General features: G+C 38.0%; 1 protein-coding gene across 2 annotated transcripts in view; it reads left to right on the top strand.

Annotated features, from left to right (window-relative positions):
• Nucleotides 1-12,315, top strand: part of MAGI2 (membrane associated guanylate kinase, WW and PDZ domain containing 2) — a 760,760-nt gene that overhangs the window by 713,961 nt on the left and 34,484 nt on the right. For both annotated transcript variants that reach the window (XM_074161622.1, XM_074161614.1), the window contains 3 exons: nucleotides 1,368-1,542; nucleotides 4,840-5,080; nucleotides 6,876-7,019. In XM_074161622.1, coding sequence (XP_074017723.1) covers nucleotides 1,368-1,542; nucleotides 4,840-5,080; nucleotides 6,876-7,019 — 560 coding nt within the window. The remainder of the gene's footprint in view (nucleotides 1-1,367; nucleotides 1,543-4,839; nucleotides 5,081-6,875; nucleotides 7,020-12,315) is intronic.

Here is a 12,315-nt window from a genome sequence, read left to right as displayed (position 1 = left end):
GAAATAAGGGACAAGATTCCCTATCTTCATCTCTGAAATTTTGCAATACAAAAGAGACTCACAGATGCAAAATGGGCAATTAAAGCCTTAAGCATAGTAATTACACAGACAAGTATTGCTTATGCCTGCATGAGGAGTGTTTTAAGTGCAAATACACAAGCTTTTTTGACAATTAAGCCTAAATTGAAAAGATTTTTAATAAAGTAGCCAAAATATTTAAAATAATTATAAGCATAAATTAAATAAGTAGGGAGCCATTAGAAATGTGCAGTCACAGAAGACAAACTCTTGTGTTAAAAAATAAAAACAAAATCATTCACAATTCAAACTAGATTCAAATATAAAACTAGACAAGATCTGGGTGGCGCACAGCTATTGCTGTTAGAGATGCTCAGCCATACGCCTGTCCATTCTGGATGCCTTGCACCATGCCACACTGGCCTCACTCATTCCGTTGCAGGCAGGAATAAAAAAATATAATGTGTGCCTTTGCTGTTGAGAAAGCATGAGCAATTACTTCTGCAGTGCTCTGCTCTCTTGTGGGTGGAGTCTCATTTACGCTTCTTAATAGGTAAATGATGAGCATCATAACCACCAGTGTGTCAGGAGAAATATATTCGATAGGAACTCAGTGCCCAATATGTCTTCCTCCAAGTGCAGCAGGAAACCTGAAGAAAGACCGGCATCCTTTATTTGTAACAAGGCTACAAAGCCACATTTCCTACCCCAGGCTCTCTAGCTCTTTGAATTTTATGTTGTTTGGAAAGAAGGATTCTAGTTTTCTGCAGTGTTCCTATGTGAAACCCTGGTCATTTGGCACAATACAGTGAAATAAAACATTGGTTTAGCTGATTAGTCAGAATTTATTGAGATTGGTTTTACTGTTCACAGTCCCCAAAGATTTAAAAAAGGTAGGAAACTCTTGTTGAGCTCAAAGACAGCAGAAGCTAACACAAGCACACCAGTGTTTTAGCTTTTGTGATGACAGTCTGTCATCCCCTAACAGTGGTGAAAGCAATAAAATCGTTCATTCTCTCAAAATGAAAAGTTTTCAAATATCAGTATTTCTAGGCTTTAAAAGAAAACATGAAACATGGAAGCCATTTGCCTTGTTCATTTGGGTTTTAAATAATGGAGGTGTCAACTGGAGTTATAGAAATGACCAAGATTTCAAATTCCACAGACTATCAAAAGGAGCCCATTAGGTTCAGATGTCTTAAAATCTAATTATAACCCAAGAGAGTAAAAGCTACAAAGCATAAATTTTCAGAGTTAGCGTGTGACCCAAAATGATTATTGTCTACCTTTGCCCTTTACTAAATGCCACGCTGTGACAGGTCTTTAATCTCCAGCTTCCCATTACACAGAGTTGAACAGCCCAGCCTCGGCACCCAGCTCGGAGAAGCAGAGCCCCATGGCCCAGCAGCACAGCCCCATGGCCCAGCAGAGTCCCCTGGCGCAGCAGAGCCCCGTCGCCCAACACAGCCCTGTCACCCAGCCACCACCTCCGCAGCCCCTCCAGCTGCAGGGACATGAAAACAGGTAAGAGCGGCTCCTCCAGCCTCTGCCTCTTGTGAGGACCAGGGGACACCCTTGTGCTGAGTCTTCATGCTGTGAGCCATGGCTTGTGGGGCTCTGACAAGCCACGGTCCTGTGGTTGCACTCGCAGAGCATGAATTGTGCATGCCAGGATGGTCTGTAAGTCTTGTTCAGGTGTGAAACACGTTATTATGAACAAACGTCTAGCCAAATGTCCTCAAACGTCCATCAGAACTGTATGTTTGCCAAGGAACTAAACACTCAAGTATTCCTTGCTAATAATTTCATTGCTAACATACTTTCTTATGTCACTACAGCTTACAAATGATGGTTATATCAGTACCTGATCATGAATTGGCCTTTTTTTTACATTATCTTACATGTCTGGTTTGTTGGGGGGTTTTTGTCTGCTAGAGTTCTGGAGTCAGGAAGGTATTTTTATAACAGGTTTTATCTATGGCGTATCATTTTCCAGCCAATTTATCACTTGTAATTTATGCATATGCATTCACAAATTTATCTGTGATGGAAATTAAATGGTAAGAGGATAGAAATTTTGTGACCAGCTGTATTAAAATCTGTATGTATAAAAAGCATGCTCAGGCTGTGGGATGATACAACTTTCTGTGATCTTCAATCAACAGACTATTTAGTCTTTGGATTAATTTTTGGCATGTTAAATGAGGCTGATTACACTGACTGTCTTTATGCTAATGTTCAGTAACCAAGATACCTCATCAAGACCCTCTTCCCCAAATAGTAGATGCTGGTTAAAGAACTGTAACTTCTTGCTTCTGGAGATACTTGAGTTCACTTGTGATTTAGACACTGTGACCCCTAATTCTCCTTGCTTAACAGATGTAGCATTTTCACTTGCCTGAAATTATTTTCTCTCAATTAGTCACACTTGGCAAATTTCTTTGCCTTATATTTCATTGAGTACTTTTTCCAAAAGCGATCACCTCCTAGAAGACATGCGTTTCTGACAAAATCCAATGCAAAGTTTTCACAAGTGTCTCTGCACAGTTGTAAATCAGAATTAAATATATGTTGAATTGAGAATTTTCAGAGGGGACAAGTAAACTATATTAATTAACATTCCAAAACGAAATTCTGTAATAGTTTTACTGAAAAGCATAAGCTATAATTGGTCATGTCACCATTTACATATTCAGCAAAAATTACAGTGCCTCCAACTGTAAATAAAAGCATCGTCTTCTGGGATACAGCTTTGTTTGTATATTGGAAACCTGCCTAAGGATGACTTTTATTCCAGAAATAGGTCCATTATTACTAGTTCATATAGTATCCCTTTTCAGTAGATTTTATCAGTCGTATTACCACTTGTTTATATAGCCACATTGTTTCTGTATCAAAATCAAAATACCATAAGATATTTAAGTATCTTAGGAATATTAACCAGTAGTGTTACTTCCAATATTAATAAGGCTCAGCATCACAGTAAGCTTGTTTGTTCTCTGTCTTCTTTTTTAGAGGATCATGATACTAAGAAAGTAAGAGGATTGCATGTATACGTGCAGGTCTTATTATAGATGCCATGTACATGTTTTAAAATAACATGTGGCAGTAGGATATTTTCACCTCTTCAGGAAAGGAAACGGGAAATAGTTCTGATATTTTTGTCTGCTTAGACATTTACCTAATTAAACCTAGTGTGTAGGAAGAGTTGCCATAATGTTACTGTAACTGTTCTAATAAAGTAGTGAAGTTTTGAAACATCATATTTTGAAATGTTTAGATTATTAGGTTACCTTTTCATAAATAAATTAACATCATCAAAAACAATGCTGTCATTTATTCAAAATGTAATGTTTTTAAATCCATAAGTACATTTCAAAATCCCTTTCATAGTTTATATGTGTCCATGTATCTGCATGTGTACATGTATATACATGGTCACTTTGTTGACTGAAAACTTCTGGAGCATTATTAAAGCAGAGTTTGAAATGTATATTTCCTATATAGCAAAAAAAAATATTTCCTTTGGCACCTAGAAGAGAGTGTAAAAACATCCACTATTTGAAATTTTTTTTTAAATCTAACTCAAACCACTATTTACCTTGCTAAATTACCTTGCTGAAAAGGTTTGGGACTTCCTTTGTGCCCATTCAGCACGTTACACGTCCAAGGTACAGAGGTTTGCAGTGAGAAATATTCCTTACTTCACGCTGAAATGTGAAATGCCATTATGCACTGATTTCCATGTGGTAAGGCAGCCACTCATTCCCAGCTGAGTAAATTAATTAACTATTTTCTGTACTAGAGAAAATCACATTTTCTTTGAAATGTTAGGACTCATCTTCCTGTAACCAGTTACCAACTAAAGCAATATTTTACTTTCTATTAATTCCTCATTAAACAATATTGTTTTCCTTTCACCCTGCGTTATGTCTGTGCATAACTACTGATATGACCTGCTACAGGCTTGTAGCCAGATAGCATTATAGGGAGTGTGTAATAATAATAATACAGACTATATTAACAGATGTTAATTCAAAGGAAACCTTTCATTTAAAGATAACAGCTAGTACAAAGAACGTATCCATTTTAACTTAAAGAAGCTCACAGTATACTAAATCACAGAATGACATGGGGTTGGAAGGGACCTCTGGAGATCATCTAGTCCAACCCCCCTGCCAGAGCAGATCCACCTAGACCAGGTTGCACAGGAACATGTCCAGGTGGGTTTTGAATGTCTCCAGAGATGGAGACTCCACCACCCTCTCTATTCCAGTGCACTGCCACCCTCAAAGTAAAGAACTTCCTCCTCGTGTTTAGGTGGAACTTCTTATATTACAGTAATAACAGTTTATGGCAATGAAACAGAAGGGCTATAAATGTCCGCACTAATGTTTCATTTACTCTATAGAAATCTTAATTCTGGAAAAAAAAAACACTTTATAAATTCAGTGCATTATTTCGTAGTGAGTACCGTGGGTGTTTCCACATGCGGTTTCATCTTCCAAGTAGGCAAGATAAGTGGGAATCAAGATGGTTTTCCTGTTTCTGTCCCTCTGGTTCTGATCCTGATCTCACTGATACAAGCTGGAAAATTGCACAGTATGACCTCAGGAAAAATTGCTTATGTCCATGTTTCAAAAGCTCTCACTTTTTTTGGACGCCTCAACTATTTACCCTTTAAAGTTTTGCTTCCCTGTGAAAATCTGTTTTATGCAGTTTTGCAGTCAGGCAGTTTGCTTTCACTCCTCAATATTGCATGTAATGCCTATTCGTAATGTTTCGCCATGTTCTGAAACAAAGTCATTTTGCCTTTCTCAGTTATAGGTCAGAAGTAAAAGCCAGACAAGATGTGAAACCTGATATCCGACAACCTCCATTTACAGACTACAGGCAGTCCTCAACAGACTACCGACAGCCTCCGCTGGACTACAGGCATCCCCCGGTGATGGATTACCAGCAGCCACCACCTCTCGACTACAGGCAGCCGCCCCTGATGGATTACAGGCAGCATTCGCCCGACACCAGGCAGTACCCTCTGTCGGAGTACAGGCAGCCCCAGGTGCTAACCGAAATACTTACTGCGCTCCTAAACAGAAAGAATTAGGTTTGTCAGGAGACATTATGTCTCTTGGTAAAAAAGATGACATTATAGAAGAAAAAGGCACCTTTATTGTTTTTACTCTGAGTTACTATGTCTCTGTAGAGGAAATTACTTCAACACAATTAATATTAATAAAGAACTGCGTGATCTATCAAGTAATACTACATTTATAATTGTGTGACTATAATGTTAAATAAATGATATTTTTAAGGTACTGGAAAGTTAAAAGTTCTAAAATAAGCTGCCTCTGCATCAGCAGAGGATTTTTTGTTCCTAGGATCATAATACAGTCATCAAACAGTGGAGGTACTTAGGTCAGACTGCATTTCTACAGCATTGTTGAAAATGAAGATTTTAGCTAATCTGAATAAATAAATAAATAAATGTGGATCTTGATTGATATAATTAAATTTCTATTGGTAATAAACTGGATGAGGAGAAACTAGCTTGTGCAACTAGTTTCTTTGACACTAGGCATGATCTTACCAATTCAAAGAAATAAATGTTAGATGAAGAGTTATGTTACCTTGGACAAAACTCCGCTGATGACAAATATTTACGGATAGCTGTGAAGGTTTGAGGATTTAGCCCGAAATTCAGACTTGCAAAAAAATCCTCCTTTCTCCTTACGTAAGGGCAGAAAAAAACAGAGGGCAGAGAAATATTAAATTAGAGAATGTAAACTTCTGGACACTCTATGCTGGAACCTTATATAGATGGTTTCTCTGTCCATATATTCACATAAACCGTATCAATGAAAATATCCAAATTCTTAAATGGCATCCAGAGAACCCTCTAAAAACTTTATACATTTCAGTACCTAAATAGCAAATCCCTATCCCCATGTGCATACCCTATAAGATGCTTCTTAGCATCCAGAGAGATAGTTAGACTGCCTGTTTCTCACTGTGTCCAGTTTAATTCTCTAACCACTGATCTACACAACCCAAGCTTGCTCTCATTTTCCTCCCATGGATCAGCCTGGTCTAGTAGGAGGTGACCCCTGCCCATGGCAGGGAGGTTGGAACTGGATGATCTTTAAGGTCCCTTTCACCTCTAACCATTCTATGATTCTATGATCTTACAATCCTGGATGCCAATGGATCAGAAGCAACAGAGCATGTTCCCACCCAGATCCCTCTATGGGCTGGTAGCTAGGGTCCACCAAGGAAAAACTGGAAAGATGAATCTCAGTCTCTGCAGGACACAGAAAGAGTGAAATTCTAATCTCCTACTCCCCACCTCCTCCTCAAGGCATATGTTTTAACTGAATTGATGAGAGTTGCTGCACTTTGTGAGTCCATGCAGTCCAGCCTGCTGATCATGTTAGGTTCTGCTGGGAATCTAGGAGGTGTCCCTCCTACTAATTTTTAGTTGGGATGATGCTTATACAGGAACTGCCTGCTACCTCACTTGCCAAATCGGCACTTCTGCATAGGCATAAACTCTTACACTCAGGTGCCCTGAAAGTATTGAGGGTGAATATGGAAATCATCTAGAGAGCTTTTGGTACCAGGCAACTGCTGGAAGATGCCCTTTCAGGGTGGTTTAGACTTAGGCATTTACATTTTGCTAAAGTCCCTCTTTCAGAAATGGCCAAAGTCTGTCAGTGCAGAGGTATACTTTGAAGGTCTTTTGGCTCATATCAATTGGATACATGCACTTTTGAAGAGATGTCTTTTAAAGTTTTCTTGAACATATACCATGACATTCATATGGTTGATTGTCTTTCATTTTGTGTTTGTCTATACAGGACTTCGATTATTTCACCGTTGATTTGGAGAAAGGAGCCAAAGGTTTTGGGTTTAGCATTCGAGGAGGAAGGGAGTACAAAATGGATTTGTATGTGTTGAGGTTAGCAGAAGATGGACCAGCAATACGGAATGGAAGGATGAGGGTAAGTAAAACGCATTGTAACAATTTTTTTCAACATTTACAGGTCTGTTTGGTGATGGGGTCAAAGAGAAAGCAATTTTTTCATCTCTGATCAGGTTTTAAAGAACCAATGCCAAATACCTCTTATAATATAAACTTCTGTAGGAGTTCAAGAAATTAGTTGAAACACTTAGTAGGTCTGTGTAGTTTCTTTGCAGAATAAATGTATTACTTCTTGTTGATAGTAGCTTTTACTGTGTTATACATTTTTCTCCTTATTCTTTCACTCATATCTAAGCAACTTAAACATCAAACTTTTTGTCAGAGATTTTTATTTTATAATAATATCAGCATCATTAACAGTTAAGTCTTTAATCATAAAGCAAAGTGATAGTTATATGACACTTAGTGGGTAACTATGAAACCTAAGGCCTGGTCTGTGTTATTTTACTAATTTAATCAAGTTGGCTTCATAGTGTTTTCTAAGTTTGCTTATTGATAATATTCATTCTTGTTTGTAGGAATCAGTTTTCACTATTTTTCCGCAAAGGTCTTAGTGCATTTGAGTCCTGTGTTGGTGGAAATCATAATAACACTACATGCAAATACTAAATCTAGAAGCATTCACTTAAGAAATTCCATGCTAAAAAAAACAAACAAACAAACAAACAAACATGTTCTGTGCAGGAAAAATAACCTACTCAAAAACAGATGGTTTAAATCTGTCCAGTTGTGCCAAAGAGGAGGTATGAACTCATCGAGGGTTGCTGATACCTTGCAGAATATTGAGTACACAAAAAGGAGAAGGAGAGAACATTGGTGAAAGAGACTACCAAGAGTTAACATGAAAAATGGTTTATGTATCTAATTAGTGCAGCCTTGTTGAATATTTAATTATAAAGATGGGCAATGGAAAGTGTGTTCTGTACAGTAGTAACAGCAGACTTTGCAAATGTCATCGTTGTAACACAGATTCTGTTTCATGACCCCAACAATCTCATCAAGTTTGGCTTCATATCGAAAGAGCATTTTCACTGGTCTAAATATACAATCAGAGACTTTCTGTATATAATTCAGGAGTTTTAATATCATTCAAATCACTCTTAGCTCGTTCAGTTAGTCCTCAGTGGTGCCATGGAGTGCAAACCCCTGGCATAAGGGAGCAATGGTGTAAACAGTCCCTGTGATGAGGAAGCCAGGCAGGCAAGCAGGCAGGCACCTGGTAACGGAGAAATACTGACACAACATTTGTTGTGTGAAATATAGGTGAGTTAATGCTGCAACTAGAACTTTGACTTAAGAATTTCTTCTCTGGTGTTTTCATTCTTTCCTTTACTGTAGCAATATCATAGTCAGTTGCTCTTAATGGAAAGCCATAAGCAAAATGTACATTACCAACCATAATGTGATTAAAGATGGGGAAAAAGTTGTGCTTTTAATAAGCTCTGGAATCACATATGGCTAAGACTACAGAATGACATAAGAACAATGCCTTTGTCAAATAATAAACTGTTTTAGGCAGAGTAACCTATTAAAAGCTGTGCAGCATATGGGCAAACTAGAACCACAGAACAAAGTTAGACTATCCACTCTGTGAATAACCTAAATATAAAATGTATGTAACACAAATACACAGCTTTTTTCAAATTTCTTAGGACAAGTCCTGTATCTTACAATGACAAATGTGAATATATTTTCTAAAATAACTTATTTAAAAGCTTTTTTGTTGATGTGGCCACAATACACAGCCAAGCATTATCCTGGCCAGATAGTTCTAACTGGGTTTTTTTTTCTCCCTCTTTAAAAGCGTTGTTCTTTGGAATGAGTTTTACCCTCCAGCCTTGTCACTGAGTCTTGTGTTGTACGCTCCTGTTTAACAGCCAGTTTAACCTGACAGTCACAAATGGGTTTGGAACTTGTAAGACTTTTATCTCCAGTGACCTGTAACTGATGGACAGCAAAAGCTCATGAAACAGCTTCTTCAAAACAAAAATAGAAAAACAACACAAAAAATAATATTTGCTGAAAGGAATATAGTATATAGGAAGCAGAGTTCTGTACCCATATCTCCTTTCCTGAGTTTACATGTACTGTTAATAATGCAGGTTAGTTCCCATTTCTTGGCTGGGACCACCAGTCTGCTTACTGCAGTCCTGCATCTCTCTGTTTCACAGATGCATCTCTAAGCAAAACATGCAAGAATCTGTTCAGTGCTTCCCGCTTCACATACCATCATCATTAAAGATCAGATTCTCTGGTCCGAGGCTTTCAGCACTGGGGATAGTAAACCATGCTTATGTGGTAGGATCTTATCAGGAGCATTTTCCAGCTAATAGGTCTTCTCATGACCTATTTAACTCCATTATTGTTTTGCTTTCTTTTTCCTCCTGCTTGAACAGCCTTCTTTGATTTAACTGAAGCCTTACAGAAAAACGTGAAGCCAATAACACAAGGTGCAGGTCATGCTTATAGAAAGAAATAATGCATATAACTCCACCATTATTCCCACTCACCAAGCCAAGAAAAGAAAAATTAAATCAGCTAAGCTTTTGAAAAAAAAAATCATATAATGAAACATAAAAAGTCCTGATAAAGGCATATTCATATTAATATAATTCTCCCTACTTTACAGAAATAAATAAAAGAATATACAGTATTTTAAAGTAATAGAGCTGCATCTATACAAGTGGGTTTGTAAATTTGTATAATTGAAGCAATGCAGTCTCTAACTGAAGACAGCTCCAGACAGGCAAGTCAATCTCTGCATGTTGTACTCTGTTAGTGGGCACTCCAAAACCATAGTGATGGGATGAGCCCAACAGCTGTATTCCACTTGGACACCTGTTAAAAAATCTGAAAGTCTATCAGCACACATTCAAAAGATTCTGAGGTCTAAATACATGTACAAGTGCTATGCATTACAGATGGAGAGTATAAATTTAAAGAAGTAAAAGCTAAGATCATAGGAAATCAGATGTAAATAACGAACCAGTATGGAACTATCTCTTGTAAAAGAAAATAGGGTAGATCCATTGCTGAAGAAGGAAATTGTGAAAGGAATACAATATACCAATAATAAAAGCAAAGAGAAATTGAACAAAAAGGCAGTGATGAAGCAACATGAAGAAAGTGACACCAATATTGGAGTTTCCTTACAACACTTTCAGTTTGATCTTCAGGCTTTTATGAACTCCAGTGAAGCCTGGGAGCAGATGAGAGAACAGACTCATAGACTGAGCAGGGAAAGCACTGGAAATGATGGTCTTCCACTGGCCCTGCCAGAACTGTCTGGATTTGAAAAGACTGTGGAAGGGGGCAAAGGTTTAATGAAGTTTGTTATCGCACCACCATTTCGAATCAGAAGTCCTGGTCTTCCTTCCCAGTGGGAATTGCATGCTAGGCACTTTGTGTTTTTAGTGGAAAAAAATCCACTGAGGAACACTCCATTTCAGAATTACAAGATCTAAAATGGTCTTTAATTGCCCTTCATGACTGATGGAGCTTTCTACTTTGGGAACCAGAAAGGTGGAAGACTAGTGAGTTGATGTCATACAGAGTTCATCAGTCTCACCAGCATATTGCTTTTCTACTCAAGGATCCCTTTCTGCCAGCCTATATAGACATGGCATTCAGTCTTAAGGTTCAACAAATTATTCCCTTAAAAACTGTTTTAAAACTTTCACAGACTTCTTACACTGTTCTTAGTCAAGATACTTTTACATGCACTGAGACTTTTATATGGGCTCATAGATTGTACTTCTGGAGAAAGCCCAAGCATACATCGTAGTTTAACTTGGATTCATCTGTCACTGGACATGGGAATGAAACATCCATCAAAGGACTCAGAAGTCTAAAGGAAAAAATGCTTCTTCACATGCATCATCTGCCTGCATGCTTGGTAGGCTATTCTCAACCAGTATTGGAAAGCCACAGCCATAATTGTGTAATTTCATATAAAACCATAGGTCAGGAAACATACCACAATTAACTTTGGCAGGATTTTACTGAAATTAATGGATAAGACATATGGAGATTCCTCACAGAAGACCTCTGTAGGGGGAGACCTCATCACTACACTGGAAGTAAATACAGATCCTCTTAATTCTGACAGCTGAGCAGAGACCAAGCTACAATGGTGAATTCTGAAAAGCCTCCACAGCAAAGATTTGCAGAACTTGAAACATGTGACTCAAAATACTTCCAGTAAATTTTCTGAATTTTCACAAAGAGCAAGATGTCTTACAAATTAGGAGTAACGAATAAAATTTTAATTAGATCTAAGGAAAAGACTACAAAAGAAAACATGATCATCCAAAACCTTAAATGGCAGATAGACTCACTGAAAGTTCTGAGTTCTAAAAATTTATCTCCACCCTCCTTTCTTCTTCAGGATGAGGGATTACCATAAATATAAGCCTCTGTCCACATCATGGCAAAAAAGGACTGAATAGGACCATGCCTGTGCACCATAAGACAAGGATGTAGTTAAAGAACCACAAGAAAAGTTTGGAGAATTATTAGTGCCTTTGATATCTTATCCCAAACTGGTAGATGTCTGAGCACATCAAGACTCCGTTTCTCAAGTAATCCTAAGATCAAGGAAAAAAATCGAAACTAGTTGTGCTGGCAATACTGAAGAATAAAGATGCAAGACCTTGTCTCAGAGTAGGGCAAGACTACAGCGTCCACACTATCAGTGACAGTAGCACTGAGTTGAATCAGTCACCAGAGATGTAGGACATAACACAGCTAATGTGGAGCACAGTCCCCCCAGCCTTTGAAGATTCAAATGCTACTGGCAACAATTTTACAGGTCTATTTAGATGAGGGCCATGATAACGCATATTTGTCTTCTTGTCTCACATTGAGGACAATGATTGGCAGAGCTCTGCTTGCAGATCTCTATCCCTTCTTGCCTTAGAGATGGGAAGCTACTGACTGCTCTCAGGAGAATTGTTAAGGATGGTCATAGCGTTTGCTAGACATGTGAGATATGGCCAACAGATCTCTTACTGCCTTGAATGATATCTGCTGCAGCCAGCATGCTTACTGAAACCAGCATCAAATAAAGAGCCTGTGGCTGAGGGCTGCAAAGATACAGAGTATCTTGCATAAATGGGTTTAGTGAACGTGAAATTCATGAAGAATGAGGGTGAAATGTACTTTTTCATATACAGTGTGCATCTGTGTCATTTTGTCACTTTGCGAGTTACATCCTTTTTTTCACATCTTCCACGAAACTCATACTTCTCATCTCTGACATTTCTAGTTTTATTGTCTTGTCAACTCATTTTTCTCAGTCCACATAACACCAGTTA

The sequence above is a fragment of the Numenius arquata genome, chromosome 2, assembly GCF_964106895.1.
Source record: "Numenius arquata chromosome 2, bNumArq3.hap1.1, whole genome shotgun sequence".
NCBI classification, from domain to species: Eukaryota; Metazoa; Chordata; class Aves; order Charadriiformes; family Scolopacidae; genus Numenius; species Numenius arquata.
The sequence above is the reverse complement of the archived record's forward strand: the minus strand, read 5'-3'. Positions and strand labels throughout refer to the sequence as shown.